The sequence below is a fragment of the Magallana gigas genome, chromosome 7, assembly GCF_963853765.1.
Source record: "Magallana gigas chromosome 7, xbMagGiga1.1, whole genome shotgun sequence".
In the NCBI taxonomy this organism is placed as follows: Eukaryota; Metazoa; Mollusca; class Bivalvia; order Ostreida; family Ostreidae; genus Magallana; species Magallana gigas.
This window is the reverse complement of record NC_088859.1, coordinates 50243985-50261436: the sequence shown is the minus strand read 5'-3', so window position 1 is coordinate 50261436 and position 17452 is coordinate 50243985. Positions and strand designations below refer to the sequence as shown.

Below are 17452 nucleotides of genomic sequence, written 5' to 3'. Positions count from 1 at the left end.
AAAAAAAAGCTAAGAGAGAGAGGGGTGTTTATAGGTGTTTTCCTGTTAGATCATGAATAATTTTATTTAATTTTATTCTTTAATGAATATATGTTTCTTTTATCTAAAACGCGACACTGTTTAACTGATTCTTCTCTTATAGAAACAGTTCTATTTCTTTATTATACACCCATTAAGGCGGCAGAGCACAGTGTGGGTCTGCCATACACTTTTGCCAGTAATCCTTCTGTTGTTGTACCCAGGTGGCGTTGTAGCAGCGAGCTGGCGGACAACACACCCCAGACATGGGAGTATAGCATTCGTAACCTAAAAAAGAGGCATTATACATTAAATACTATCGTCTTGGCCTTTTCTGCAATAAAGTTAACCTTCCGAACGAGCCATATTCGACAATAAATATGGGTGATACAACAACAGACCGGTTACATACGACGTTTCGATATTACAGGATTTCTAAACAATGTAGTGAAGTAAAAAATATGAGAAGTAACAAACCTGGTTCACAATGACAATGTGAGTCACAAATCTGGTGTTCACGTGACAGTTGAGATGTGCATTGTCCTGATCGGTCTGTTAAAGAGATACCGCCTGTAACAATGTAAAAAATTATTAACGGTAACGTGAGAGAGTCGGTTCATCAATGCAAGATACGGTATCACCAGGCTTCAAGTTAAGCGTTGTTTTAAAGACAATTCAAAATAAAAGCCAGTTTCACAAACTTCTGACACGACAAACATTTTTTTACGGATAGGACCATTTGGGTCAGATCAACGCGCGATAAGAAAAACAAGCATGTCAATGCAGTTACACAACACGCCGTCACGCTAACACTATATAAATAGTGCCTGTTTGGGAGGGTAACAGTTGAAATTGACACCCCGAGAAAACCATTGTCAACCGACGCGAAGCGGAGGTTGACAATGGTTTTCGAGGGGTGTCAATTTCAACTGTTATCCTCCCAAACAGGCACTATTTATTTTGTTATACTGAATGTCTTTTTTAAAAATTTTAAGAAAATTTTACTGCTTTTATATAGGAATAACGTGAATTCTACAGCGAACCGTACGCGCATAATTTTCGCGCATGTAACAATTTTTAATGTTACCCGTTGCTAAGTGCGTTGCTAACGCTGAGGGTAATAGAAAATATTATGAACTGCGTCTTAACCAATCAGATTTCAGTATTTAACATGAAAGTATAACAATATATAAATAATGCCTGTTTGGGACGGTAACAGTTGAAATTGATACCCCCGAGAAAACCATTGTCAACCTTCACTTCGCGTCGGTTGACCATGGTTTTCGAGGGGTGTCAATTTCAACTATTACCTTCCCAAACAGGCACTAGTTGTTTTATTATGCTGAATGCCTTTTAATCAAAAAAATTACTGTTTTTATATTCTACAGCGAACCGTATGCGCATAATTTACGGGCATGTAACAATTCGTTTTGTTATACTTTCATGTTAAATACTGAAATCTGATTGGTTAAGACGCAGTTCATAATCCTTTCTATTACCCTCAGCGTTAGCAACACATTTAGCAACGTGTAACACTATATAAATAGTGCCTGTTTGGGAGGGTAACAGTTGAAATTGACACCCCGAGATAACCATTGTCAACCGACGCGAAGCGGAGGTTGACAATGGTTTTCGAGGGTTGTCAATTTCAACTGTTATCCTCCCAAACAGGCACTATTTATTTTGTTATACTGAATGTCTTAATTTTAAAGAAAATTTCACTTCTTTTATATAGGAATAGCGTGAATTCTACAGCGAATCGTACGCGCATAATTTTCGCGCATGTAACAATTTTTAATGTTACCCGTTGCTAAGTGCGTTGCTAACGCTGAGGGTAATAGAAAGGATTATGAACTGCGTCTTAACCAATCAGATTTCAGTATTTAACATGAAAGTATAACATAGTGTTACACGTTGCTAAGTGTGTTGCTAACACTGCGTGTAATAGGACAGATTATAAACTGCGTCTAAATCAATCAGATTTCGCTATTTGGCATGATAGTATAATGAAACTTTATATCACATGTGGTCGCAATAGCAAAAATTTAAAAAACGTTCTATCGTGCAACACGTTATTGCGCTGCTACACATTCGCCTGCTGTCATATCTAACACAACACACCACTGAACTATTCAATACAACGATATCGTGACAGCGCATTCGTGAAACGTTGTATTATCGTGTTGTGTTGTTTGTAGTTGTGTTAGAATGACGATGTGATTGTGTTGTATTATAGTTGTGATAGCGATTGTCTGTTGTATGAAGTTGTGGTAACGCTAGAGTGTGATGTACATAATTTGGTAAGTGCAGTGGTGTGTTGTATAACGTTGCGTTAGCGCGACGTTCTGTTGTATATAATTGGGGTAACGCGATGGGGTGTTGTATAAAGCTGTTGATAGTGCTATTTACATTTTTCCAGTGTGTTTGTCTGTGATAACGCTACGAATCAAACTTGGGACGTATCTATTATTCCAATGCATTTCATGAATGGCGCAAATGACTTACTGTCTGAGGGTGCAAACGGGGTTTACACAATTGTTTAAATGGAAAATAACACGTATAAATGTCAACAATTGCTAAAAGTTATATGAATAGAAGTAATAAAAAATCATTCGTTGAATATCATGAGGTGATAATTATGGTCAGCCGGGATCAAATCTATCATAAAGCCCCATGGATTTATAGGAGAAATATTGATTTTTGATTTATTTAATCGTTTAAACTCTCAAGGTTTAATAAGAATTGCTTCAATTTTACTGTGCATACCATGAAGGTTTTTAAAAGTGCTTGGGAAATTCCGACGTTCGTTTTAAATTTTAGACTTACCCAAATGTCAGAATACCAAAAAAAAAAAGTCCGACGAACGTTTGAAAATTTTAAATTACTCGAAATATCCAGGTCCATGGGGGAAAGTTCGATGTGCATTTGGAAACTTACCAAAATGTCCGAATCCCGGGGAATCAACAAGTGCTTCTCCGAGACTGTTCCTACAGCATGTGGCCGAGGACGGGCAGTGCGATCCGAAATGACAACTCTGTGTGGCAGCAGTGGCTACTACAGCAACAAGCACCTGCCAAAGGGACATCGGATAAAACAGCCATAAGTAAGTGACTGTAATGAAACATTAAATGATAATTAGTGCATATTAAGCAATTACCACAAAAAGACCGTACATGCTGCTATCCGACTGAGAGTATTTGACTTTTACCTTATCAGTTCGTTGTCAACAGATAACAACTATAGAGTAAATGGACATTCGTGTCCTATTATTTATTCAGGTTTATCATGATCATTCATATATCTGCTGCAGTTCTAAACAGAATTCCCTATTCCTTCTTATTTTGAATAGTTGTTGATTTCTCGGCGAAAAAATAATAAGGAAAATATGCATGTCATTGACATTAACAAATTGAAAGGTTCGGACTGTGATGATATTTAGATGTATGGCAATGATATACACAATATGTAAACTAATGATTAACGTAAAACAGGCCCTTGAGCCACGTCACTTACCTGTGCAAGTGTGCTTAACTTGACCCTAATTGCATGATGGACTTTTACGAAAATCGCTGACTTACACTATGAAAATAGAGGGACGCAATTAAAAAAAAGGAAAAGAATATCAACATTATAAAATAGCATGGGGAGATGCATGCACTTTTATTTATATGATGTTAAATGTAAAAGTAGCTTAAGCCAGTTTGATATTTTTTACCCATTTCTGTCTATAAGATGACTGATATAAACAGAACGTTAAATTGTCCTCAATTATGACTGTACTCCTTACATAGTTGCCACCCAAATAAAGATGTCAAAGTAGGTCGTCGTCCTCGTCAGTGAAAGTTATAATTATAAAATAAACCTTATTGGTCGCTCTTCTAACCACTAACACTACAATCACACGTAACTTGCGCAAGGTTTGAATATGTTTTATGTTCCGAAAAGACTACAATTCAAAGGTTTTGATGTTTCACAGAGAGATAAATGTTTTAAAACAAGCACATCTTCTTTTCTGTTTTTTTAGATCTTGTAAGGAAGTATAATCTTTCATTTAAATAATTTTGAAAATTTAATGCTGTTTTGTGTGACTTTTGGTTAAAATTGGCTCAGGGGTTTCTGAGAATATATTTCACCTTACACAATAAAAATAACATCATAGACAACAACAGAAAATGCAGAGAAGGCCACTGGGGTCTGTGGCTCAGGTAAGCTAACCAACCAAAGATCTATCGCATGACGCAAGTCATTAGTATAATGTGACTTTTCCGTTGACAGATGATGATTTTGGTTCTCAAACTGTGTATACTAGTATATTATACAGTGTGGATTTCCATTAATCTGGTTGTCAATGTAGACGATTCAAGTGCGACTTCCATTGGAAAGGAGATGTATTATTGTCTTTTGGTAATTACCATTTTTTGTTAAATTTTAGAGTGTATATAACTACACATAAATGATCAATATTAGGATTTGCATCACGGTCGGTAACTTTTTGGCAAAGCCGAGAGTTTTAAGATTATAAGTACATGCATCATCATCACATGCTCTAACAGGGGCCCGGTTGTTAGTGGTAATGTATTTCTGTGTTGTTAATAACCGAAATGGAACATATGCGTTTCTAATTAAGTTAAAACGTGATTCAATGGCTGACTAACTATACTTGCAGTGAGCTTAAACTTTCTTCATTCTCGCCAAACTACTAGTGATCAAAATCATAATTGGATCATTTTAATTAAGACCGAAACAGGGGTGTTTCGGGTTAGCTTTCAGTGTTATACACAAATATTGACATATATTACCAATTCTAATTTTCTGTCTCCAAGCCTCTGTTGACCACGGAACTTATTACGAATTTCTGTAGATGTTATTGCAGAATCATAATTTGTTAATATTATTAATACATTAAACAAGAAAGGTATCGGAGGAGTGGTCGAACGCCCCATGGTTTACCCTTGCTTCCACGTGAGCTCATTCAACGTCTCATCTTTAACTGCGTCGTCTAACCCTAGCCCTCGATCGTGTCCAATGCGTGGAATGTGTCGCAAGTGGTAAATCTTCATATTCTCAATCTAAGCTATTAAGTAGTATTTCTGTTTTGAAATTGCAGGTTTTGTTTTTGATCACATGGAGGGTGGGAGCCCAGACCTGTCAGTCACCCTCAGACTGTCCGTATACAGCGAAGTGTTGTAGGAACAGCCGCGGGGACACACTCCCTCCACAAGAGGGTAGGTTTCGTCACAGCTATAGTCGGTCATTGCTTCCATCACTTTCTGATGGTTTTTAATAAAAATACACATACTTTGGAAAGAAATACAGTTGAAATCGATAAAAGGGAAAATATCAAAGATATCTTCATTGACACGTTATCATTTTCTATTTATAAAAGTTCACAGGAACGAACACAAATTTCTTAAGAAGATTTATAATGGGAAATGTTTGCATCTTTTCACCATTCGGAACACACTTGAAATACCTCACAAACGTTATCATCCGGGCTATATCATGGCTGATGTAATGCTAAACCCCGTTGACTTTCTATTTTGGGTTGTATATTAAAACCTGCAGAAGCGGCAGAGGGGGCGTTTCAAAGCAGATAAACTGGACATTTTTTGTATTAGTGGATGAACGTAGTTTGAGCACAAAGGTATTTATGATGATCGAATATTAAGAGAAAAGTGGTGGAAGCAAAACATTGGGAAAGGGTATATAGACGTCGATCATCCACATTGCATCAACATTGGCATCAACATAGGCCGTGGTCTTACACAAATACACCTACACCTACAGGACCTAGCTAGGTGCGATATGGTCGTAACTTGCTTTATTTTTGGATCATTTTATTATAGTAGCTTTGTGCAATTCATTGGTCAACGGCGAACATAGCACAAAAGGATATGTACAAGTCATGAGTTCGAAACCTGCTTGGGCATTTAAAATTCTTACCTTACTTAAAACTAACATATATGGTCAAACATTGAAAAATTTCAAATAAAAGCGGTGATTAATCTAAAATATGAAGTAGTTTCATTCACCTTTATATATCCAAGTACCTAATGCCACCGTAAAACACTTATTATATCTTGGATTAAATGAATGTACCAACTCTGGATAATTCATTATTAGTTCGGGTGCAAGGTCATTATTATGGTACTGTTTTTAGGTGAAGGACTTTAGCTTAGAAAATTAGTGCTTCGGCGGAGTCTTAAGCTTTGATTTCAACATCCAAAATTAAAGGAACATGGAACCGATTTGAACTAGAAATCTTGAAGGTAGTTTTCAATGGAAAAAATGGAATATGAAAATTTTGGGTTTCAATCGTGTGTATCCCCTCCCCTTTAATAATTTCAGGGCTCTTTCCATCGTTTGAGACCACAGGAGAATGTTCCTCGCAGCTAGCCTATGAAAATGAAGAGTGTGATCCAAATTACTGCAAGTGTGCCCCAGGTTTGTCAGAATCCGTCTACAGAAACCCACGGTCAGTCTCGCTTCTCTAATAGCACTAAAGGTGGAATGTTACTTCGACATTTTATTTTATAAATCGCTGAAGTATAATTTCTAGAACACGAGTTCGTTGTTCAGAGAGGGATAATATATGCTCCGAATTATTTTATATGAATTTTCTTTTGATACTTTTATTAGATTTAGATTCATTTATTTCAATTAAAGTTATACCGAAATGAATAATACTTTTAGTTTTGAACATATAATGTCTAACAGTAAACACTGTTTTTAAAGAAAAGTATGTTCATTTATTTGGAAAATACACAAAATATGCCCCCCTGCCCCCCCCCCCCCCCCCCCCCAGTAGTTTCTATACTTCATGTCTATTAAAACATGAGGCTACCTCTCTTCATACTTGTATTTTCACGTATGCTGTTATTATTTAATAAGAAAATTTCAAAAGTTTATGTATTTTATAGTCTCTTTATACCATTCTTAAGTGGTTTTGAGATTGAAATAAATGAATCTGTTTTGGTTGAATGTAACACACTGGTGAGACTGAAATGGTGTGAATAAATGCAGGATATTAGCATCTAATAAATCATGTTCAAAGTCAATAAGACGTTTTGATTTTTTTAATAATTAAATTATAATTGAAAATAAAACGCATCTTTAGTTCATATTTTTCAAACTTATGGATAGAATTTTTTAAAACGACGTGTCTTATAGAGAAGAAATGTAAAGCAATAATTCTAAAACAAAACAGATTTTCCACTTTCTCCTTAAAAAAAATGTATAAAACAACGAACTGCGTATATCCTTCTTTGAACAAAAAATCATATTTTAGAAATGATTCTGTATTAACGATCCATAAGATAAAATGGTGTAACATTAAATAGAAGCGAGAACTACCATAGATTTTCGACGTTGGTCAGAATGTAATGTCAATATAAAAATTCACGCTCCTTTCATTATTTGCCGTGAGGACAAGTTTGGTTTTTCTTTTAAATATACAAGCGTACTCTCTGATTCATGTCAATGATTTTTTTTTTTGAAATCCTACATGTATCAATGGAATACAAAGTACATACAGTATTATACTTCATAGCCTCCAGTTTCAGTGTTTCGTGTTGTGTGCATTGCTAAGTATTGTTACGACACGTGCTCTCTCTTGTAGGACTGGAGTGCTACAGGCGAGTCTCAGGTGCCTGTTGTCCCATATACCGATGCTATAACGCCATCTGGGTGAAGCAACAGCGGGAATTCTGGAGGAACTGTTTAAAAGATCCTAACTGTCATCTTCCGCCGTAAACACAGGGGCTCGTCACGAAGTTTTTTCAACCTTTGATATCTACCACCTCTATACAATAAAATACACGTGTGTATTTTATTGTATAGAGGTGGTAGATATCAAAGGTTGAACCCCTGTGCCGTAAATCAGTTATTTGTGTTTAATAAAAAAACCAAAACCAAAATAAGTTAATATTAGGTGCTAAATGATTGGCAATCTTGAATTTTATCTTAAATACGAGGAAGAAAGACAACGACCTTAAGTTGACCTTTCCTTCCTACAAAATTAAATTTCCAATAATCATGACTTAGTTGTATGGTCAGATTTGTATACATACAAAAGATTATTGCATAGATTTGGTGACTTCCTTTAATAAATCAGATATAAAGACACTTTTTTCTATTATCCATGGTGTGCAATTCGTCATAAAATCCTTTTATATTGTTTTCGTACAGTGCACGCGTTAGCTGTGCTGCAAACCCGTAGCTCTTTGGGACCACATTACAACCCCTACCCCATCCCCCACCCCAAACAAAGAAATCTCAATATTTCAGAATTTTTTGCAAAGAGGAAATTGTCCTGAAAATTTCACATTTTGATGACAAGAGCGATTTGGCGGATTGGTGCAAAAAGACAAAGAACAAGCAATCAAGAGAAAAGCTGTCAATGTGACAGCAAATTGTGTTTCTTTTGTGTGAACAGTATCCATAATCTGTTTGTCAACCCTGAATTGATAAATACTACCTATCAAGAGAAATGGTGCACTCTTTATGCAATATTATGCAATTTTTAAAAAAAATTTTGATTGATATTCTTGGGTAAATTTATTCTACATTTTCATTGTGATATTTTTGAAAAAATGCTCCAAAATAGGGCAATACAATACAGCGGCAAAGGGGAAAAAATCGATGAAAAAGTTATCGGAAAAGTATCCCTATTGTAGACCCAATGTCTTTTTCAAATATTTTTTTCGTTTGAATTGCAATGAAAAAGTTATCTACCTATATACCGAAACACCTCGCCGGGAAGGAGCAATCAAAACGATATTTTTTGTTCGAATTGCAAAGAAAAAGTTATCTACATAAATACCTAAACATCTAGCCGGGAAGGAGCAATCAAAACGGCATCAAATAGTGGCCTCATACTCCAAACAAGAGGCCTACAGGCCTTGACGGTCACCCGATTGCCCTTCGATTGACATATCAGAGTGTCTCATGTTTGCCTTTTAATTAAGCTTCATTTTGATGTAAAAACTCAAATATTAGGCACCTCTTGCTGTTTAGTCGCTATTATTATTTGTTGTTTGAAAATAAAATCATGGAAATGGGGGTTGGGGAGAATGGGGTTTGAGAGACGGAGAATCTCGGATTATCTTTACCTTAGCTCCAGGGGCCAAAAATTGTAAACTTTTGGTAATAATTCGATCTTTTATAATATTCGAAATTTCATGTACGATACAAATCAAAATCTTACAGCTCATTTCTTCAGGTATACAATGCTCATGCAGGATACTAAATATATTTAATTCAGTATTGCCAAGTGACATTTACCATGTAGTTATCAAGATGAAGTTAAAATTGTTAATGGATGACACGTATCAATTACCTCAAATTATAATCCATGTTCAATAAATGTTCATATTTATCACCCCCCCCCCCCCCCACCCACAAAGAAAAAGCCTCAACTTCTGCATGCCCCAATTTAACATCATGACATTAGGAATATAATAACAGAGCATGCTTTTCAAACATGCATTAATTTTTTCTTAATAAATATAAATAGAAGGGAAGATTTTTTTTTCAATTTAATAATTTTCATTATAAGGCCATATTGACCCCACTTTATGGCCTAAACCCCTTTCACAGGGGGACCATGAATATCAAAATTTTGGTTGAGAATTTCTTGGACATCAGAATAATGCATTTAGTTTTTTCTCAGATATGGGAGTAGAGATTTTCTAAGATTTAATTCATTTTACTATATTCGCCCCGACCTAGGGCCTGAACCCCTGACCCAGGGGCCATGAATTTCAGAATTTAGCTAGATGAATTCGTGGACATTGTAACCATGCATTTAATTTTCACAAATATATTTTCTAGGATTTAAGGTTTCATAATTTTATTTTACAGTCAGGTAAAAACATGACTGAAACAAAATAATTCGCGAATTTCCCTTTGAATTTTGGGCGTTTAGGCCCACGACAGGATCTGATTTTTATGAGATTAAACAATATGTGTAAGATGTCTGACTATACCATTTTGTTTTTTTTTTAATAATGCGGTGTCATTTGAATTTTTAATGCCTGTTGTTTCCAAGGGGGTGAAAAGGCTCGGGTTTGATTTTCAAGCACATATAACTTCGTTGTAAACAAAAGTGCTATGCTTTCTTCGACGTAAATAAAATTTCGTGTCTTGCTGGATGCACATGTGTTTTTTGCTAATTTTAAATTGTTAATGAAGCATTGTTTAATATAAGATGATTTCCAAAAGTTCTTTTTGAATTTATAGTAGGTAACTAAAGTTGTGCAAATATAGTGACACCTTATTACATTTTAACTACATGGCTATGTTGGTCCCATCCTAGGGCCTGATCCCCCGTCCCAAGGGTCATGAATTTCGCAATTTGCGTAGATGGCTTCATGGAAACTATGCTTGTAGTTTTTCTCAAATGGATTTGGGAGTAAAGAGTAAGATTTTATAAGATTTAATATTTTTTAGCCAAACTGGCCCCACCATAGGGTCTGAACCCCTGACCCAGGGCCTAGGCCATGAATTTCAAAAGTTTACACTAAAAAACGTAACAATTTGCCTCGTACTATTCAAGAAGTTGAAAATGCAAAAATGTTTACGCACGAAGGACGACGCACATCGCACGACGACGAACGAAGACCCAATTGCAATAGGTCACCTGAGTGAATCAGGTGACTTTAAAAATAAGAATGTGCTAGATTCTTTATCAATTCATCTTTATTGACAATTCCAACATAAAATACTTCTTAGCTACACATACATTCAATGCAAGACAATCAACAAAACCGAGTATTCAGTCAGCGCCGTCACTCGCTTAGTGACAAGTCAGTACAAAGCTTTCAGTTTCTTGCTGCCGTAGGACCATTTCATGAAACAGACATTAGGTTAGGCATCTCGTATACCCCCTGTGACATTACAACTTAACGTTTTCTGGTTTCATCTTTCATGGAGTTTTTTTTACCAATCTGGTAATAATGCTGTTAAGCTCTGAAAAGTCACACAGCAGTCAAAACTAATGTCAAACATCCACTTGCTGAGATGCTGCCTCACAGTTTTCAATGTAGAAAGTCACATACATACTAAATGTACATCTGTTACATGGTTTTATCGCAACAAACCTTTTATTTAGTATATTAAGATTATGATAAATCATACTACCCTCACAGTTTAATTTAACATTTCAAAAAACCCAATTCTTTCAAAGTCAGATATATCATTTATCATTCACTCTCTTTAAATATTCAAATCTTTACTTATTTCAAGCATTGTGATTACACAAAATGATAATGTCGCCAACACGAGTTGGGGGCCAGACTTCGGCCCAACAGTGAGCAGTGCCCACTGTGACCTGAGTACATACCAGTCAGGATAGAGTCGTCTACCCCTGTCCAGTGTACCAGACCCCGGCCCTGTACCAGAGAAAAACAAACCACACGTCAGACCTCCCTCAACTATCATCACATCTACTAGCAATCTCTCCACATTTATAATAATGTTATATCTTAATCCAAAGAATTATTCAGAAATGTTTAATTAAAAGTTTCTCCCTATCTATCTGTTACTTACAGTGTGGTGATTCTGTTTGTTTGAACTAGAAATAAAAACACATATTTATCATCAAGCTTATTTTCTGCCATGCAATTCAGTTAAATAAACTGTCACCAACACAATGTTGGGGGCCTTCAACCCAACAGCATACTATGCTGTGACAGAAATAGCTTCTCATGAGAAATTTCACCGACACAATCCAACATAATCCACAAAATCTGCTGTCACCAACAAACAGTTGGGGGTGTGAAACCCAACAGCAAGACAACTTGCTGTGACCACTTGCCTTTCTTCAACACAGCGGATCTAATTCATTCTGTTCTGTTGTCACCAACATATACATGTTGGGGGTGTTAAACCCAACAGCAAAATGCCAGAGATTCTGCTGTGACCACCCACCTTTAATTAGGTGTCTTGAGAATTCCAAACAAACCATAACAATTCATAACACCAACCTTTACAGCAGTTTCTCTCAACATTGCCAAAAATTCGTCATTTTGCAGATTGCTGTCAAAAACTAATTGTACTTGCCTTTTTCCCTCATAAACATCATGACATTCTAATGAGTAACACATAATATGCCACATTTATTTGTATAAAAATGTAGATGACAATTGTATGATGAACATTCAATGCAGTACATGTTTTTTTTTAAAAGAAAGTATTTATCACACTTACCAAGTTTTTAAATCTGTTTTCTACACAATGCCTATTGATCTTTTAGTTTCTTACCTTGATACTCAAGAACTTTATTTTTAAATATAAGTAAAAGGACATCATTTACATCTACAAAATACAATCATTTCACTCATAAAACACAATAAAATTCCACCTTAGAATTTTACTCAATGAGATTGATCTTTTGATGGTGTACATCTACTATCACAACATCATAAAATCAGACTTAGCTGAGTGAAACACATTTGTAAAACAATTGATAAGCCTCCAGCTCTGCTGTCAGTACTTTCCACTTGTCATCTGCTATCAGTACTGTCGACTTGTCATTGGTGGTCTGTAACCGCTCTGTCCCTGATATGACATTCCACTCCCATACATATTGGATCCCCCACTACCATTGCCCATACCTCCCATCATATCTACAAAGTAAGACATGTATTTCATAAATATGTAACATGACCAGTAAGGGACACACTGATTTTCTTAGATTGGTAGTAAAGACATAATCTATTAACAAAAATTCAATAAAACTTACTTGATGCTGGTGGCCGTCCTGGCCCCTGGTTCATGTTTCCCATACCTCTCCTGTATTTGGGCATCATGGCCCTCTTCTCTTCCTGTAAATCATTGGAGACAATGACATTTATTTTGATTCAGCAGCATTTATTTTGCAAATATTTTGCTCAAAAAACTTCACCCCAAAACACACAATTACCTTTTTCTTTTATAGATGTACTAAACTTCAGTCAAAGATATATGAAATAGTTTTGTAGACTGCAGTTACTATCATGCAATATAGATACAGTGCATGTATATTGCCTGAGAGTAACTGATAATGCTCTCAGATCAACTGAGAGAATAAGACAAAAATCATGCGTTAACTTACCAAGGAGATGTCTTCCTCTGGGTGAATGAGTTTGGATGTCAAACCTGAACTAGACTCTGGTTTCTTGATCTGTGGTGCCCCAGTGATGGTGGCACTGCTGTGGACTGGAGAGTTGTTGGACAAGGCCGCCGCTGCTGAGGGGAATGTCGGCTTGACAGGGGCAGTGGAGGATCCAGCCTTGAAGTTAGCTGTGGGTGGGGCTGATATCGTCGCTGAGGAGGACTGCAAGCAGGACAGGTGTATTACACATCAAATATACAACATAAGTAGAAAAATATTGTTATGACATGTATATCCAGCAGTCCTTAAATAATGAAAATTACTGTATATCATAACATCAAATACAAATGATGTTAGTTTTAACAATGTAATATACATGCATCTTTTTTTAGTTAGAAAAAAAACCTATCTCTCACCTGTGCTGAGGGAAACAAAGGCTTTGAAGGTCCACTTTGTGTACTCATGGGATTAGACCCCGGCATTGAGACTGGGGGACCATTCTGCATATAATTAGGGCGTGGTGGCATTCCTGGCATGGGTGGCATGCTGCATAGACCAAAAATATTCTCATTGCTCTTAACAGTTCCTCTTTTAACTTTAATCAATTTTAAATGATATACATCAGATTTACACCAACTTAATGAAAACTTACCCCATTGGCCCCATAGGTCCTGAAACATAATAATTGATATAAAATTTTAATATGCTGTGACAAATATTTACCAACTTATCTACCAGTTTGATTTCAATTTGTTCCAGGTTTTCTTGATTTTGCAAATATTTACTATTGACAAAAACAATGACCTCTGTATTACTTACCCATTGGTGGCATAGGTCCCATTGGCCCCATAGGACCCATGGGTCCCATCATTGGACCAGGCCCCATAGGACCTGGTGGTCCCATGGGGGGCATTGGAGGCATGCCATAGGGCATATTACCAGGGGGCATTGGCATTCTGTTCATACCAAATGGTGGTGGAATCTGATTATTTTGACTGCCTGAAGGACCTGCCATTCCATCATTGCTATCTGTGTCGTCCTTCATCCGCTTGTTGGGAGGCTCTAATGAAATATTAAGCATCATCATTCATATGTCGTATGGGTTGTTTATGCTCTTCGTAGTGTAATTTTGATTTTAGAATGTTTAGTAACTTAAAGTTGATTATTTTCAACAGCTTAAAAATTGTAACTTGTAGCTGAGAATACGTTTTGAACTGGCATCAAGTTAAAGCATCTATTTCCCTTTCACACCTTCCTAAACTCACCGTCACTTCCTTGTTTTTGTTTCTCATGTGCTTTAACATCTTCCTCTGGTATTCCTTCCATTCCATAAATTTCTATTTCACAATTATTTCTCCCTGGCAGGGAATTTGGCACTTTGTCTATTTTTTCTTTATGAACCTGTTAAAATTTAAACTTTGCAAATAAGATTTCAGATTTTAAACAGAAAACAGTCAGATGTTCAATCATATATTTAGATTTTCAAAATAGGGATTGAAAATTTAAGGTTAGATAAATAAAGTTATTAGTTAAGAATAATCAATAATAAAGAAAATCAGCAATTAATAACTAAGAAATTATGACCAATACCTGCATACAATGAATGGAAAGACCAGGTCCAGTGTAAAGCTTTTTGTGACATATATGACATTTGAAATGTTTTGCTTTCTGATGCTGAATTAGGATTTTTTCATCATCAAATTCTCTGTTACAATACCTAATACATGTTAAGGAATAAAAACACAAAGAAAACTCTCCAGAATCAAAATTAAAAGCAGTTTAACAGGTAGGGACCAATCGCCCAAATGGGTGATAATAGCGAGCTGACGCACCTCCCGGCGAGCGAAGCGAGCTCTAAGAACCAGTGTGCGCGGGAAAAAGAACGAGCTAAACATACAGTACATCAAACAAAATTTTTTGTCTATGTCCCATAATGCTCTCTAATGTTTTCACCTGTAGTGCTATGCCAAAAATGGCTGACTTTTAACTCGTAATTTACAGTGTTTTAAGGTTTGAAGACATGTTTTGAGTACCGCATATTGTTTGGCGAGACTCAGGAGATTTGTTACATGCTTCCATACCTTCGTATTGAGTCGAGATACATAAACAAAGACTAACAAAGTCATGGATGACGTCACAGTGCTCTCGTGCTATATTTCCCGCGATAAATTTAGAGGTGGATCAAACATCTGTAATGAGTGTACTAGCTATTTCAGTATAGACTGCGATACCTGCCTCATTGACATATGATTTGTTTTTACTTTTTTTTCAATATAGAGATTATATAAATATATACTAGCAAGAGCCATACTTTACTGTCATATCGATCCATTTTTAAGCTAACTGTGCATGTACAGTAGGCAGGTAAGTATATGAGTAGGGAGGAAATAAACAATAGGACATTTTGAACTAATTAAAAAGAAATAGAGAAGAAATAAACAGTTAAAAAAAATATGTAGATATTGTATATAGTCAAACCATTAAATTTAAAAGTGGAAATTACACGCCAACAAACAGGGCCCCGGCATCGCTCTTTCTCTCTCTCCTCTCTCTCTCGGAGAGGGGTAGGGGGTTGCGATGTATGACCATTAAAATTAGTACCTTTGGCATGCTCATTGTAGAGCAATACTCTTTCAAAAATTCTTTGACGTTCGTTGATACCTAAATAACACTAAGTTGACAATGATACAAGGTATGTGTATTTCTTGCTGCGCTCGCCAGAACGGTAGCACCGTAAAACATATTAGCACTTTTGGGATATAATATCCCAAATGGGATGGATAGATAAATTTGGAGAGCAAAAAATAGATTTTTTATTTTTCTAATAATATGGTAAACCTGCATTAGAAAAGCTGAAATGTATCAACTTTTCTGAAACCGAACTATTCAGGCATTTAACCACCAATGGAACTCAAACCACCAAACGGGGATTGATGCCCAACCTCAGGGGCTCGTCACGAATTTTTTTCAACCTGTTATATCAACCACCTCTATACAATAAAATACATGTATTTTATTGTATAGAGGTGGTAGATATAAAAGGTTGAAAAAAATTCGTGACGAGCCCCTGTGGCCCAACCTGATCAATGTGAACACCGCGGTAAAGTCACTGTGTTAATTTTACTCCGGTAAAATGAAAAATGTCTTTCTTCTGGCTTCAATACGTCTTTCTAGAAAAAGGATACCAGCACCAAGGCTTCAACTGCTTCTTCTTCTTTCTTCCCATCTTGATTTGTTATCTGAAAAACGTTTCTTGTATATATTCAATTCAATATGGCGAATAAACGCGAATAAAAACCGGAAGCAATATGTCTACAAAATAAAACCAATATGTAGTTAGTTTCCGGATTTTCCCTGAGCTGTAAAAGTTGCATAAAATGGGGAAACTGTCCATAGGTGTCGAAACCGGGGGGCTTAGCCCCTCCCCCTCCTTTTTTGCAAAGTTAGACCTAACCATTAGGCACATTTACAACTTTAATTGCTGATTATGCACAGGACAATGAGTTCGGGGAACACGACACTGAAACGGTTTGATTTTCTTTTGATGATGTGTAAACGCCACAAAAAAGATTATAATCCCTAGAAAATCCTAAATCCTGATAAGCTGGAGTTCAATTAAATTCATTTATCTTAGTCTCAACACCATTGCACGATGGTACACAGAGATTTCATACATTTATGTCCATTCATATTTTAAGATATGTACATGATTATATTGTCTTAATATGTCCACTCACTTACTGCACATTGCACATTTGTATATAATAATATATGTATTATAATTTGTATTCCGATGAGTTGTAAAGCTCAAGGATAATAAATTGAATTGAAATTGAATTGATTATAATGATACAATATGTGGTATTTCTTACTAATTAACAATGCATGCGTAAAAGAGAGAGAGAGAGAGAGAGAGAGAGAGAGAGAGAGAGAGAGAGAGAGAGAGAGAACTCTGACTCGTTGTATGGGGGTTCTAACCTGGGGAGCATTTTTATTTATTTTTCTAATAAAAGCACACATAATTTCCTCAAAGAACAATGTTTTGTACTTCCCACTATAAATTTAAAACTAATAGCATTTTTTATTTTTGTATTTGATAAGCATTGATTGCGTTCTTGCTGCAACGAGTTACAGCTAAGTATGTAGTGAAATCCATCTCCTATTTCGCGCTTATTGCAATGAGCACAGAATCTTTCATGTCTAGGAATATTTGCCCAACGTCCACTTTCAATGGGTAAATGGTGATTACATGTTCGAAATCTACAAAAAGTCATTGAACGTTTTTTTGATAATGTAACAAAATAACGTTCAAATTTTAACTCTTCCTTACAAATTCTATAT

At 35.9% G+C, this 17452-nt stretch overlaps 3 protein-coding genes across 3 annotated transcripts; 1 reads left to right on the top strand and 2 right to left on the bottom strand.

Moving 5' to 3' along the window:
- Positions 1 to 125: 125 nt before the first annotated feature.
- On the bottom strand, positions 126 to 3271 carry LOC105345484 (uncharacterized). Its single transcript, XM_011453616.4, has 4 exons — positions 3176 to 3271; positions 2956 to 3088; positions 496 to 588; positions 126 to 306 (listed from the first exon to the last, which is right to left on the bottom strand). Exons 1-4 carry the CDS (start codon positions 3191 to 3193, stop codon positions 173 to 175), a joined length of 378 nt encoding a protein of 125 aa, XP_011451918.1. The 5' UTR covers positions 3194 to 3271; the 3' UTR covers positions 126 to 172.
- Positions 3272 to 4266: 995 nt separating this feature from the next.
- On the top strand, positions 4267 to 7799 carry LOC105345483 (uncharacterized). Its single transcript, XM_011453614.4, has 4 exons — positions 4267 to 4422; positions 5126 to 5243; positions 6367 to 6462; positions 7637 to 7799. Exons 1-4 carry the CDS (start codon positions 4294 to 4296, stop codon positions 7768 to 7770), a joined length of 477 nt encoding a protein of 158 aa, XP_011451916.3. The 5' UTR covers positions 4267 to 4293; the 3' UTR covers positions 7771 to 7799.
- A 4320-nt stretch (positions 7800 to 12119) lies between these two features.
- On the bottom strand, positions 12120 to 16450 carry LOC105345482 (BUB3-interacting and GLEBS motif-containing protein ZNF207). Its single transcript, XM_011453613.4, has 9 exons — positions 16297 to 16450; positions 14702 to 14828; positions 14377 to 14512; positions 13931 to 14173; positions 13764 to 13782; positions 13528 to 13657; positions 13112 to 13333; positions 12761 to 12842; positions 12120 to 12644 (listed from the first exon to the last, which is right to left on the bottom strand). The coding sequence occupies exons 1-9, from the start codon at positions 16335 to 16337 to the stop codon at positions 12532 to 12534; spliced, it is 1113 nt and encodes a 370-aa protein (XP_011451915.1). The 5' UTR covers positions 16338 to 16450; the 3' UTR covers positions 12120 to 12531.
- Between the last annotated feature and the right edge of the window lie 1002 nt (positions 16451 to 17452).

What these genes read in the sequence shown, in the direction of transcription:
- LOC105345482 (XM_011453613.4), bottom strand. Translation starts at nt 16,337, where the DNA reads ATGGGAAGAAAGAAGAAGAAGCAGTTGAAGCCTTGGTGCTG. An exon ending in CAGTTGAAGCCTTGGTGCTG is followed by an intron (nt 14,829 to 16,296) that starts GTATCCTTTTTC and finishes AACATGTATTAG; the next exon opens with GTATTGTAACAGAGAATTTG. An exon ending in CTTTGTTTCCCTCAGCACAG is followed by an intron (nt 13,334 to 13,527) that starts GTGAGAGATAGG and finishes TCCTGCTTGCAG; the next exon opens with TCCTCCTCAGCGACGATATC.
- LOC105345483 (XM_011453614.4), top strand. Translation starts at nt 4,294, where the DNA reads ATGATGATTTTGGTTCTCAAACTGTGTATACTAGTATATTATACAGTG. An exon ending in CACACTCCCTCCACAAGAGG is followed by an intron (nt 5,244 to 6,366) that starts GTAGGTTTCGTC and finishes TAATAATTTCAG; the next exon opens with GGCTCTTTCCATCGTTTGAG. An exon ending in TTACTGCAAGTGTGCCCCAG is followed by an intron (nt 6,463 to 7,636) that starts GTTTGTCAGAAT and finishes TCTCTCTTGTAG; the next exon opens with GACTGGAGTGCTACAGGCGA.
- LOC105345484 (XM_011453616.4), bottom strand. An exon ending in CCCGGGATTCGGACATTTTG is followed by an intron (nt 589 to 2,955) that starts GTAAGTTTCCAA and finishes ACATTGTTACAG; the next exon opens with GCGGTATCTCTTTAACAGAC. An exon ending in ACATTGTCATTGTGAACCAG is followed by an intron (nt 307 to 495) that starts GTTTGTTACTTC and finishes CCTCTTTTTTAG; the next exon opens with GTTACGAATGCTATACTCCC.